The following is a 13,730-nucleotide window of genomic DNA, read 5'->3' as shown; positions in this document are numbered from 1 at the left end:
TACAAAGTTCTTTTGAAAGTGCTTTTTTTCTAACTAGTGTTCTTATGTGTCTGAGAGAACAAAGCTTGACAAACTGATCTGATGATGTGGTCACAATTATCTTTGAAACACATCTCTGTAAGGATATCAAACAAATGTTTTGAGCACTTTATTTACTGTTTTTTCTCTGCATCTTAGGTGTTGAAAGGGTTTCCCGAGTGCCTACAGGCAGATATCTGCCTTCACCTCAATAGGAATCTTCTGGACAACTGCAAAGCTTTTCAAGGAGCCACCAAAGGATGCTTGAGGGCCTTGGCCATGCGCTTCAATTCCGCTCATGTGCCTCCCGGAGACACTCTGGTCCACGGCGGTGATGTGCTCACTGCTCTCTATTTTCTGTCGCGTGGTTCTATTGAGATCTTGAAAGATGACATTGTGGTAGCTATCCTGGGTAAATACAACCCCTTGTTGATCATTTTACTGATGTGTTCCAACATCTAGTGTTTATTTGATATTTTGTCTCAATTACAATAAGGTTGGGTGGAAGGTGCTCATTTGATTAAGAGCTTTTAAATTTAAGTCCTGTATGGAAATTTTTTATACCCAGAGTAAACTCTTTTGTGCTGTTTGACATTTTGCCAATGTCTATCAGGAGTTTTGTGCATGTAATGTCAGTCTCTGCTACACATAAAATCCTCTGCCTCCACCTGGAAATGTGATGAACTGTAATAGTCAATGTCACCTCCCTGGTGTATTTAGATCTCTCAGCTGACTGTGTGTTAAATGTCAGCACCAAGCTAACTAAAACTTTAGGCAGGTCTAATTTAGTCTCATACTGTTTTGAGCTTATTGTTGATTTTGTAAAAAGATCTTTAAGATTGACCTTTTGTTTATATAGTCAGAGAAGAAGCACATACTGTACAAGAAACATTCTAGTACCCACATGTGAATTCAATATGCACAGATGTTCTGGGCCTAGGCGTATTTAGCATTAGAAAATTCAAAATAAAATGTGCCTTCATGTGGGTTTTCACATTTCGTTTTCTGTGAGAGTTCTGGGGTGTTTGTGTGACAGGTTTGACACTCTGGCATTTCTATTAAGTGGCCTCATGGAAGGTTGTCTGGCAGTTTCAAAGAACGCAGTGAAAATGGTGCCACTTTTTTGACAGCACTGGGAAATGAGTTAAAGCTGCAAAATAGAGAGTATTAAAATAATGTCAGTAAAAAGCAGATTTGGCTAAAACAACTAGCAGCTCTAAATTTGAAGCTATATTTTTCATTCTTTATGTATTGATACTGAGCTTGATGCATCAATGTTAAAATACCATTACTGTAAAATTTCTATTTACTTTTTCTTCATGGGTAAACTTCATTCATGCACTCCAGACCGGGCCTGGATTAGATTTTATTCATTATTCATGAGATTAATTCTCACTAAAGCTGCACCTGAAAGAATGAGGTTTCAGCTTAGCAAAGGTTGCTGCATCACACAAAACGTGTTATTAGTGAATATCGTGGAAAAGCCACTCAAGCATAATTATAATGCTCCATCACCATAGTTTATTCTCACATGGGCAACTATACCAACCTCTAACATGGCAATGGTCAGCCCATGGTGTTAAAGTATTTTTCTCTTGTAATGATCATGACTCCAACAAGGCTATTAGCATTGTTCCACAGGTGAGGAATTAATCTCTTATCCTAATCAATCCTTGTGGGGAGAGCTCTGTGTTTGTGTGCGGGGGAGAGACACACCAGTCTGTGTGAGGCTTTCCTCTGTGGCAGAAAGGTGTCCGGTGCATGCTGTGAAAGGCACACTGGCAGCCAGCATATCATATCTCTTTCTTCTGAACCCCTGCTTACACTGTTGGCATTTAGTGAACCCCCCACACCAACAAAGGGATTTTTCATGATGCCCTTTAAACCAGGCCTCTCGTCCTTTGGAAAATGGGCCCTTATTTCTGCGAAGGAAGCTCTTTTATTCTCCAGACTAAAAGCTTTTTTTTTTTCACTTTTTGCAAGTTCACTGAAGAACTGGCTTAATTATGTGATAGTCAAAATCAGCGCAAAAATTGCCTTTGAAGTGCACAAGTAAAGTGTGTCAATTGCAATCAAGCCCTCCTTTGCCCATCGCATCAAAGTTGCTGTGTGTTAGTAGTTACTCCTCAGCATAAATAATGGATCAAAGATAGAAAGGCAACTGATGTGCAGGCCCTGGGAGACCATCTACACAGAAATTAGAGGCTGTCTGATTTTGATTATCCACAAAAACAAACACGTCTGCTGCCCCTTAGTGAAATCAGAGTGATAAATAAATTCCTATTGTAATCGCAGCAGAGATTTATGCCTGCGTCATGCCTTCTTTTGGAACTCAATGTAGCTCAAGTCAGCATTTTTACATCTTCCCACTAAAACTGTCAAGATTACCTGTTGTTTGTGTTTTTACCTCCAGGTAAAAATGACATATTTGGAGAAATGATCCATCTCTATGCCAAGCCTGGAAAGTCTAACGCTGATGTGCGGGCTTTGAGTTACTGTGACCTGAGCACCATTCAGCGAGAAGATGTGCTGGAGGTGCTAGACATGTACCCGGAGTTTGCAGACCACTTCTTCAACAACCTGGAGCTTACTTTCAACCTGAGAGATGACTCCGCCAAGGCGGATAATGTAAGAACTTTTTGGACCTATGTGTTTAATGGGTGTTTTGATAACAAGTATTCATATTGTAATTTGTCTAAGTTATGTTTGTTTGTCCATTCTCGGTAACTGACACATTTTCTGATTGAAGTATTTTAATTTTGCAGCCCTGCAGTGTCAAAGAAAGTGATTCAGATGGTGAGGACAATAAAAATGTGAAAAGAAGAATCTCTTTCACAGCAGATCTATCTAAAGGTCAGTAGAAACATACAAGAGAACCTTGTTAAGCATGCTTTGTGGCTGCAAATTTCTTTCTTTGTTATTATTCATGGATTGGTGCTCCGATATGCAAAAGTCTGTCCTCTATGGGATATGGTGTTATTCCACTGACTCCTGCTGATTGCCATTCTACAGGGGAAAGCAAAGAAATGGTTAAAGAAGTTCAAAGGGAGAGAGAATCTAACTCGTGCCTAAAGAGATCTTCAGTAGTTCTGGGTCGCTCTTCACTCACAGTTCCAGGCCTAGACTCAGATGTTATTGTCAGAGACAGCTTGGACAGAAAACCACCTTTTGAAGGTAACAGATCTTGTCTTACAGATGAATTGTAAATATCTGGTGAATAAAAACGTAGATTTTTTTGACAAGAACTTTCAAAGCAGTGTTGCAAATCGTGATGAATATTTGTAGGACAAACACTAATGTGAGTGGTGGGAAGACACTGAAGGACAATGTTCTTGACACTGCATTAGCAACTCTAAGAGGGTGACTGGATGTGTGGAGAGTGTTGGGATGTTCCCAGGCTTCCAGAGTTGCTCTGAGCAAAAACTTATGAATTTAAATATTTAGGTTGTCTTCTGCCAAAATGCTGCTCAGCTGATTATGATTCTAAGAGACAGGATGTCATCTGTCTCAAAAATCATAGATTTAAGACTGCATTATTCTCCCTTGCAGACATGCATAAGAAGAGCTGCAGGGTCTTGCAGTTGTTCTTAATAATTTCTTTCTATTCCAATATCCAGACAAATGCCTTGCATGCTGTAGATCACTATTGATATGATTCCATCCACAAATTATTCTACATTTAATATTCTTTTGAAGACAATTTTATAAGTGCAGGTAGCAATGGAACAGCATGCAACTGCAGTCCTTCAGACAAAAAATCAACAATTATTTTGGCATTCCAGTCTCTATGTTGTCGACCTAATATTACAATGGCTATCTAACAATTTTCAACATATTGGAAACCACATAAACTTTCGCACAACGCCTTGTGTAAATACTCTGATAATAAAGTCTAAAGTTTTACTTATCAGATCATAATACATCAGGTCCTTAACAGGCCTTAAAATTAAATATATATAACCTCAAGTGAACTAAAAACTATGAGAGATTACACAATGTTAACAAAAACTTGATTTAGATAAGCGGAAGAAAATGGATGGATGGATGGATGGATGCTGCTAATTAAATGCATGTGATTTATTGATCATCAGCCCGTGCAAGTTATCTCTGTAGAAAATAACTTTTGACAGTTTGCTCATTTGGAGCATTCAGGTGTGCATTAACAAAATACTGAGGAGGGAAGACATCAGCAGTGGTCTCAGAACCAATTGCTGCAGTTTATTAGTCTGAAAAGGGTAATAAAGCCATTTCCAAAATATTTAAAAAAATAAATAAATAAATTTGTATTTGTAATATGTAAAAAAAATTGTAAATTGCAAGGTTAAGTTTGCAGAGTTTCTTGTAAACAAACCATCATTTAAACCAGATCACAATGCACAGCACCACATTTGGTGAAAACCAAACACAGTGTATTACCAACTGCCAAAGCGAGGGTGGGAAAGGTGAGGATTTGGGCTTATTTTACAGCCACAGGACCTGAGCGTCTTGCAGTCCTCTGCATACCAAAGTATTCTAGAGTCAAGTGTGGACCCATCTGTCCAACAGCTAAAGTTTGGGCAAAACTGAATCATGTAACAGGACAATGACCCCAAGCACAGCAGCAAATCTGCAACAGAATGGCTGAAAAAGAAAAGAATCAAGGTGCAGTAATGGCCCAGTCAAAGTTCAGACCTCAGCCTGACTGAAATGCTGTGATGTGACCTTAAGAGAGCTGTGTATAGACAAATGCCCGCAAAGCTCAGCAAGTTGAAGTAATGATGTAAAGAAGAGTGGGCCAAAATTCCCCCGCAATGATATGAGAGACTGATAAGGTCATACAGAAAACAATTACTTCAAATTACTTTACGTTTTTGCTGCTGTAAAAGTGCTGAATCATGGGATATACTTAGTTTTTCCACACACCATTTCTATATTTTGGCTTCTTCTTCTTCTTTTTAATAAATAATGGCATGATTCAATAGGCCATGTGCTGTTGTTTATATGTGCTATAATCAAATTTAAAATGACCTGATTTTCTATGTTTTATGGTGAATAAAATAAATTTACCCAGTTAAAATTTACCCAGTATCCCAACTGTTTTGGAGCTGGGGTCCTACATGATACAAAGTCGGACCGAGAGAACGACTGTCAATGCACCCTCAGCCCAAAATCTAAACTAATCTATGCAACTCATTGTGTTAGTGCAAAGCCACTTGCACAGTCTGTTCAGTGAGATAACTTAATCACAGAATTAACCAGCCCTTTGTTTAAAACAACAAAAGAGGCTCCACACATTTCACTGGACAGCAGGTTAAATACTACCATGTGCCAAACAGAGATAACAACAGGGTTAGTTTGCAACTGGAAAACACTGATATAATAATTCTCCTGGTATAGCAGTGTGATAAATTACAACAAAGGATCTACACACAGCTTTGCTGTAGAGATTAATTATATTCTATTTTAGTAATGTTTAGTGATGACGTTGCTCTGACCTACAAGTGAGGATGTAAATCATGCATGTTGGTTTGGTCCTCCAGATCTGTGCTGTGATAAATGGGCCTGTAAGAAGCCTACAGACTACCTGGATGAGTCAGCGCAGTTCCAGGACCTGAGAGAGGATGATAATTCTGCCAGTGAAATCACATATGGAGAGGTGGAACAACGCTTAGGTCAGCTTCAGGACCATTTAAACAGGTACATATTTTTAGAGTCAGCATGCAGATGGTTGAGCTTCACTTTGCTGTCATAAACTATGAATTACCCCAAAATGTGAACTTTTCTACTGTGAATAACAGTGCTTGTTTGGTTTTTTTTTTTTGTTTTTTCTTTTTTTTTGACTGACCCTTTTTCTTTTACCACTGGTTTGCCATTTCAGCCACACAGCTCACGTGTGGCGCCGCATGAAATTGCAGAAATTTCTTTTCTCATTTAAACTTACTAGTTGCGTTTAGCACATCTCTGTTTGGAAACAGTGTAGCATTTTATCAGATGGTGCAAAGAGTTGCTGTTTTGGACAGTATTTCTACATTATTGTCTAAATTTACTTAAGTAAATGATGTTAAAACTTCTCTCCTTTAATTTTAATGTGAAAATTTTAGGTTAACTTTGAAGTTAAAGTTGGAACTCTACTTGTTCTGAAGAAAATAGGATTAAATTTTTTACATTTATCCAGGGGCATTCCTTTACTGAAGTGAGATGTGCAGTTGTCTTTTTTGGTCCATGTTGACATGATAGCACTCAGTTGCTCCACATATCTCCCACACCATTACACCACCAGCAACCTGAAACATTTATACAACACAGGATGGATCAATGATTACATTTTTATCCAAATTCTGACCCAATCATCCAGTTGTTGCTGCAGAAATCGACACTTGTTAGACCAAGCAACGTTTTTCTGATCTTCTGTTGTCAGATTTTGATGAACCTATGTGAACTGAGGCTTCAGTTGCCTGTTCTTATCTGACAGGAATGGCACATGGTCTGGTCTTCAGCTCTTGTAACTCATCTGTTTCAAGGTTCAGCACGTTTCTCATTCAGAGATACTCTTTTGCAAACCTTGGCTATAGTGAGTGGTTATTTGAGTCTCTGTTGCCATCCTATCAGCTCAAAGCAGCCCGGCTATTCTCCTCTGAACTCTGGCATTTCCATCTAGAGAAGTGCTGCTCACTGGATATTTTCTCTTTTTCATACCAGTCTCTGTAAAGAGATGGTTGTGTGAGAAAATGTCAGTAGATTAGTAGAAATTCTGAAATACCAGCAGCCCATCTGTCACCAACAACCATACCATGTTCAAAGTCCCTTAAACCACCTTCCTTCCCCACCCTGATGCTCAGTTTGAACTTCAGCCGGTCAACCTGACCATGTCTGCATGACTAAATGCATTGAGTTGCTGCTGTGTAATTGGCTGATTAGTTATTTTTGTTACCCAGCAGTTGAACTGGTAGATTCAACAGTCTGCCCATTAAAAATGCATGGAGTCATATGAGTGAACATTTCACTTAAAATGACTCACAAGGAGCAGAGTGGAATATTTTTTCCAGTTTTAAGTGCAGGGTAAAGGCTCCTCTCTGTTCCCCTCACTTTCTCCACTCAACATCTAAATCTCATTTGTAAACCATAGCTACTGCTGATGTAACGTCTGACATTACAGCAACCGAGCGCGCCATAAAAGTCACAAATTTTCACTTGTGACTCATGGTGGCTTTAAATGGAGCCTTTTCTGTTTTTTCAAAACATTCTGTAAAACTGATTTGGGAGAGAAGCAGCCTTATCTAGAGGCATTATGTGTTTATGTATTTGTGTGTTTGTTCAGTTGGTTGTTATTTTTTCTACTTTCTTCAAGTCTACATATACAACATTAATAGTAGTTCTTAAAAAACAGAAAGAATGGATTTATCTATCAATTACATTGTCTAATTTGAGCGGATATTGAAAGTATGATGGATTTTCACTGTGCACAAAAATATTCGGGTAGTCTTTTGCAACTGGACTTCTCTAGAGCATTTTCTGGTATGTTCTGTGGCAACAGCATAGGTATATTTGTCACTATTCTTATTTATCATTGCATTTTCAGATAAATGCTATTATTAATTTCAGTAAATGATAAGGCAGTGCTTTATTCTTTTAAGATGTCACCTCCCACACTGCTAAAAGTAGGCTACACCAAATGTGAAGGAGTAGGTGGAGGACGGCAACTAGCTGGCAGAAGCTGTTGTCGGACTTGGAGTGGGAGGTTGGATCTAATGGAAGCAGGATGCAACATTGTAGGACCGGCGCAAATCAAACTTGAGAATGACCTGGTACAAAAGTCTTTATTTGGCAAAGCAGCGCTCAGAAAAAAATGTGCCTGAAACAATTTATAATGATAGAAACAAAATGGTGAGATTGATTTCTAACAGCTAGGTTGTACTTTACCTTCCCCAAAATGAATAGATTTTATTTTTGTCATTCCTGGAATGAAGAAACACATCTTTGGCAGTAGTTTCAGAATCACACCTGCAGTCAGCAGCCACCTGAAACGGACACGCAAATGAACAGCAGATGGTATTTTTAGCTGGAATTATCACAGAGAACGAAAGATCGCATTGGGGTGCCTGAAATACTGGGCAAGCTCATTTTATTAAGCACAAATAAGACATTTTATCCACTGCACTATACCTGACCTTGTTTTTTTAATGCTGGCTGGCTGCAGGATGAGCAGCACTTCTCTGTCATTTTGGTGTTTTTGTGGCTTTGACTAGTCTGAAAGCATATGTGGCAGGAAAAAAATGTTGGTGTGGCTTTTCTCATTCACACATCTATGTAAATAGCCAAGAAAAATATTGTTTGGTACCCTGAAAAAAACTGTGCGGCTGCTTTTACTTAGTGTCTCATGAGCCACAGCATGTTAAACGAGGAAAACAAAAAGGCTGACAGTGTCTTTGTGCATCAGATGGAATACAAGTTGGGTTTGGGGTTTTTTTGCCTTAAGTCCTAAATATACAACTTTGATAAAATCTAGACTTAATTAGATTTACCAGATGAGTATAATAGTTATTTGCACAGTAAATGCAGAATTCACATGTCCCACACAAAGCTCATTATCGCTCCTAGCAGGGGCAATGTCTTTCATCTATTGCTTTGACAGAATGTTTCCACACCGTTGCCGTCTCTTAATTTTGTCCAGAGCAACGGCTCCATCTAGTGCTCAGTGAAGCACATCTGAGTGTGCTTTCAGCCATTATCACACACAGTTAGGTTCACACTGTCCGAGTTACGTAAATACTCTTGCTTTCTTTTTTTATCTTTTGCTAATATTATACAGTATATCTGTCTGTTTTTGCTCATCACTCCTTTTTTTTTAGGCTGGAATCTCAGCTGTTATCTGATATGCAGGCCATCCTGCAGCTGCTGCAGAGGCAACCAACTCTGGGACCGCCTGCCTACAGCACTGTGACTGCTAGTCCAGACTATCACAGATCTGCAGTGAAGGTTCAGCCGGCTGCTCTGAATGCAAGCCATTTCTTTAGCTCTGCAGGAACTCAAGTAAGGATGTCATCACTTTAGTTGGTAGACATAATTTTACATAGAGCATTTATTTTCCACATATGTACACATTGAGACCTTTCCCTTCACTTTTTCATACTGTTAAACTAAATGTCACATCTGAAAATGTGTTGGTTTGTTTGTTTTTCTACAAATACAGTTGTGTTTTAAGGGTAAATATAATTTCATATCTGAAACAGGATATTAAATGTATATATATAATGAGATTATTTACCCCAGCACAGGCAACTAAGATCTTATTATTGTCAAAAACTGTTTTTTTAGGCCCCCAACCAAAAACTAGGGAGCACCATTCAGGAATCCAAAGACTCTGTGTTGAGCTTGGCCAGTGTGAATGCACCCACTGAGGACAGCCTTAAAGAATTTCTTGTGCAGAGACATACAGAGCCACAACAGCATCAACAACCATCCACAGGGCATCAACAGTCAGCACTGATCCTTCTTCCACCTGAAAATCCTGCTTCCTCTTCTTCCATGTCACCTTCAGACTCCAACCTCAATACCACTGGACTCCATAAACCTGCCTCAGACCAAGAGTCTCCAAGGCCATAAATCTTTTCTGCAGCACGGTATTCTAATATTGAGGTTGTAATGCTGTAATTACTAAGTAGCAGTTTCTTTTATCAGCATGCTGGCACAGTCATCTGTGGCTTGGTATTAGAAATAAGATGTTCTTACATTGTGCATGAAGACAAAACACTGTTTTACGTGGTTGACACGGAATTAAGAAACTATTCCTGCAGCTGCCAGTATAATATGTAACAAAAGTTACATATTTTAACAGTAGTTCTGTCAAAACAGGATTGAATCCATAATCATCATCATCCTCATTCATTTTTGCTCTTTAAACTTACATGGTGATGCCCACTTAATCTTGATGCGCCTATTTAACCCATGAGGACAGCATTTCAGCATTTTTAATTAAATTCTTCTTATTCTGCAAGAATGCTGGTCTCCACTAGGTTGTGATAGAAATACAGAGCAACACACAACCAATTTTCTGTTTTGCAAATACTTTTCTAGTTAACGGACTTTGTGTTTTTTGCAGACACACTATTGCAGCATTTTATGTTCCCACACAGTTGGTCACACCAGCATGGGCTACGTGGCTTGGGTAAAATCGAAGGTGTGGATAGTGACACTAAGCAAGAAGAGCCGACTGACCTACCTCACAGTAGACAGGTCCCAGTGACTAACGCTCCAGTCATCAGACAAATAGGGTTCCTCCTGCTGGTAGCTGCAAAACCAGGGAAAGACTGGCATCTCCATCTCCCCACAGTGAATACAATAACTCACCAGGTTCTGCAGCAGAATGGCCAAAAACACCAGGAGGTGCGGTGCATAACAGCAGCCAGCTGTTCCTCAGTGAGGGGTCTGTGGATGATGAACATTCATGGAAAGTATTCAGAAAGATACAAAAAATAGAGGAACTTGTGGAAAAAACATACTCTCAAAAAACAAGTCGAAGGTGATGGTGGCACCACGACCACTTACTGTACTAGCATTTCATAACATCTTATGAGCAATAGGTGCGAGTCATTTAAAAGTGACAAAAGTGGGTCATCTGGTGGATAAGGTGCTAGTTTTAAGCTAACTAACATACTACCAGTACTCATGTGCAGAATCCACAGAGAGCGGAGGCTGTAGAAAGCCAGGACTAACACACACTGCCAAGCAAATTAAAAGTCTTTACACAAGAATTTGCCAACAACCCCATCGAGCCTTTTTTCAATCCTTTCATGCCTGTAGTCTGAAGAGGGAAAGGTTATCTCTCCAGACGCTGGGTGTCAACAGAGAGCCGCAACTGTATTACTCTCTGCCAAAGTTCAATGCAAGTGATCATTCTTGCTTGCTATACTTCAGAGCAGCAGACAAGAACACATGAAAGCCTCAACTAAAATATTGTGAACGCTGAAAGGAGCCAACCCATTACTGTTACCAAGGCTTGCTGGCAGCAGCTGAATACAGACATGTTTGTTTAGGCAGTTAACCTGTCCAACCTGAGACTTGGAAACAAGGATGCGAGCGAGTCATAGGTACCTGCACTGCTATCAAAACATGCGAGCACCGGAAATGTGAGGAGGTGGCTTTTTCACAACAGAAAAATGACGGCACAGCTTTTCTTTCTCCATTTGCAGAATTCAGTTCCTAGCACCTGATGCTGAGGCACTGAGGACAGTGGAGATTATCTTACATGATGCAACAGTCACGGATGAGCCTGGTCATTAATGTTAGAGCCCGTTTAGAGTGTAAAGTCTGTGTGGGCACATAAAAACATCCCAGGCTTTAGGAGTAATGAGTCTGTATATGAAAGAAATATAAGTCTTCTGTAGCCATTAGTGTAATACAGCATTATTACAAGAGTTGGTATAAGAGTTTTCTGATGTATGTTGTATGCCTGTCTTCTCTGAAGTGTGACTCAGGGGTTATGGACAATTGCACTGCAATATAGTGTACAGTATCAAAAAAAAAACTATGGTTTTCTTCTATAAACAATGTGCTTTATTACTGCAATGACTAATGTGCACCTGGTGTACAATGTTAAGCCAACAGAATACACTATACGTACTTATCTGGAAAAATATAACATGCAGATTTGAGGGTTTTTTTTCACCGTTTGGAGAAGTATGATATAGACATTTCTACATTTAGAAAAGAAATAGAAAACAAATCATATCAAATGTTTTGTGTCTTATAACTTACTTTCTCATTTTTCTCTTACAATATAATTATTCAAAAGTGTTAAAGGAACTCTGACTATGAAGACGTGCATACCTGATTATATCAAGATTAACAGCAATTTGAATGTGTTATTTAAAAAACACAGATGTTTTCATTTTTGTGAATTAAAAAAGTGACACATTGTTGGAACAGTCTTGGTCTTAATATCTAGATATTATCGCGCGTATTTTGCTCAACTTTTTTCAAGTCGACTGTGAAATAATACAGTCCCCCTTTCTTTTTGTTACCCAAGCCAGTTTAATAGTCACACATGTAAACATGGTCCATAACGACCAGCTCGCGCACATCTGCCAGCCACCTGCATCCGAAGTGTCTGATAAGCTCCATCAGTCTTTGTTGGAGAACAAAAGAACACTTATGGGCCATGTGGCATTTGGTTGTAGTTGTTGCTTACAGCCACCAGCATGCTTTTCCTGTTTTGGTTGGCTAAATGGGGAACTATGCCATGTGTTTTTTTAACACCGTGGTTTAGTATATGAGATCACACGAGCTGAAATAATCTGAGTTCCTTTTAAGTCAACATTATGTTGTATGGGAAAAATGTGAAAGTGGCCACTTAAATGAGTGCATCATGGTTTGAGATTTAAAGGGTTTTGGAAAACTTACCTATGAAATATAACATATACTATTGCAGCCTATGGGGAATTCTTATTAGTTTTGTATTTATTTATTTATTTATTTTCATATGGATCTACAAAGCATGCATTTTTTTTGAGTCTCTATATACTTACCATTTTGCACTGCCTGTCAGCCCAAAGTAGCACATTACAATATAAAATGATGTCAGCATACTTTACTCGGATGAGGTGTTGGGGGGAGAAGAGGAAGGGGCACTGCGGGACACAAGGACACATAGTACTTGTGCATAAACAGACCCCAGAGAGGATCTTGTGCCTATATGACAAATCCAAATGCTAAGACAGCATCTTTATGTATAAATAACCATACATAATGAATTATATAGTCCCTGTACAGTTTTTTTCTGTTGGCAATGAAGGTTGTTGTTGTTAGACATTTGTAGGAAATAAATACATCCCATTGCCAGAAATGGGTTTGGGTTTTTTTGTTTTGTTTTTTACTGAATAAATTACATTGAGTATTCTATAGAACATACAGTAGTGCATATGTTAGTTTTGAAACTGTGGGAGCAATAAATAAAAACGCACAGTTGGAGTTGTGTCACTGGCTTTCTGTTATTCAGTCCATAAATGTGTTTACAGTTGCTGTGTACATAACTGAAAGTAGAACATATACTATGAATTATGAAGTGTTCCAGGAGGATTGTGGGTCCTTGAGGAAGGTGAGTGATTATTTCACAGTATGTCAAATAGTTTGTTGCAGTTGTTTGTTTTTAATGAGCATCTGCCAAACTTACAATGCATTTCTTTATATTGTTGCTCTTAGGAGCCATGACTTTCCTTTTTAAAAAACCAATCTTGACCAGTAGTTTGGACATTGACTGCTTTTTCATTCATTTTCAGTTCAGTCCTTGTAGCTGACCATTTTCACAGGAATGTGTTTTGTTTTGTTTTTGGTGTGTGTGTGTGTGTGTGTGTGTGTGTGTGTGTGTGTGTGTGTGTGTGTGTGTGTGTGTGTGTGTGTGTGTGTGTGTCACTTAACACTGACCTATGAATCAATGAAGTACAATATCACACAGTTATATAAGACAATTTGGCATAAAATAGTGTTTTTGCACCAAGAAAGTGATTTGCACAGAGCTAAAAGCTGAAAACCTGACACACCTTTGCATGATGTGTGGTGTCTTCTTAAAAGAAAATCTTAAGAAACTTGACAAGTGGAGGATAAAAGAAGAAGCCAGGCCTAAAAACTATCTACAGCATATGAACGATGAGCATTTGATGGGTGAGTTTTTGAAAGTAAAAAAAAAGCAAAGATCTGACACAGGACATGAATCTGATGGGTGGCTGCCAAGAAGCTAT

The 13,730-nt window shown here is 38.8% G+C and overlaps 1 protein-coding gene across 1 annotated transcript in view; it reads left to right on the top strand.

The window, feature by feature from the left end:
* Positions 1 to 12,933, top strand: part of LOC134644406 (potassium voltage-gated channel subfamily H member 7-like) — a 42,241-nt gene extending 29,308 nt beyond the window's left edge. Inside the window, exons 10-16 of the mRNA XM_063497442.1 lie at positions 178 to 430; positions 2,432 to 2,646; positions 2,784 to 2,871; positions 3,031 to 3,192; positions 5,538 to 5,694; positions 8,847 to 9,027; positions 9,313 to 12,933. Coding sequence (XP_063353512.1) covers positions 178 to 430; positions 2,432 to 2,646; positions 2,784 to 2,871; positions 3,031 to 3,192; positions 5,538 to 5,694; positions 8,847 to 9,027; positions 9,313 to 9,600 — 1,344 coding nt within the window. The 3' untranslated portion in view covers positions 9,601 to 12,933. The remainder of the gene's footprint in view (positions 1 to 177; positions 431 to 2,431; positions 2,647 to 2,783; positions 2,872 to 3,030; positions 3,193 to 5,537; positions 5,695 to 8,846; positions 9,028 to 9,312) is intronic.
* Positions 12,934 to 13,730: the final 797 nt, after the last annotated feature.

This window comes from Pelmatolapia mariae, linkage group LG16_19 (assembly GCF_036321145.2).
Source record: "Pelmatolapia mariae isolate MD_Pm_ZW linkage group LG16_19, Pm_UMD_F_2, whole genome shotgun sequence".
Lineage (NCBI taxonomy): Eukaryota > Metazoa > Chordata > Actinopteri > Cichliformes > Cichlidae > Pelmatolapia > Pelmatolapia mariae.
This window is presented reverse-complemented; position numbering and strand designations above follow the sequence as displayed.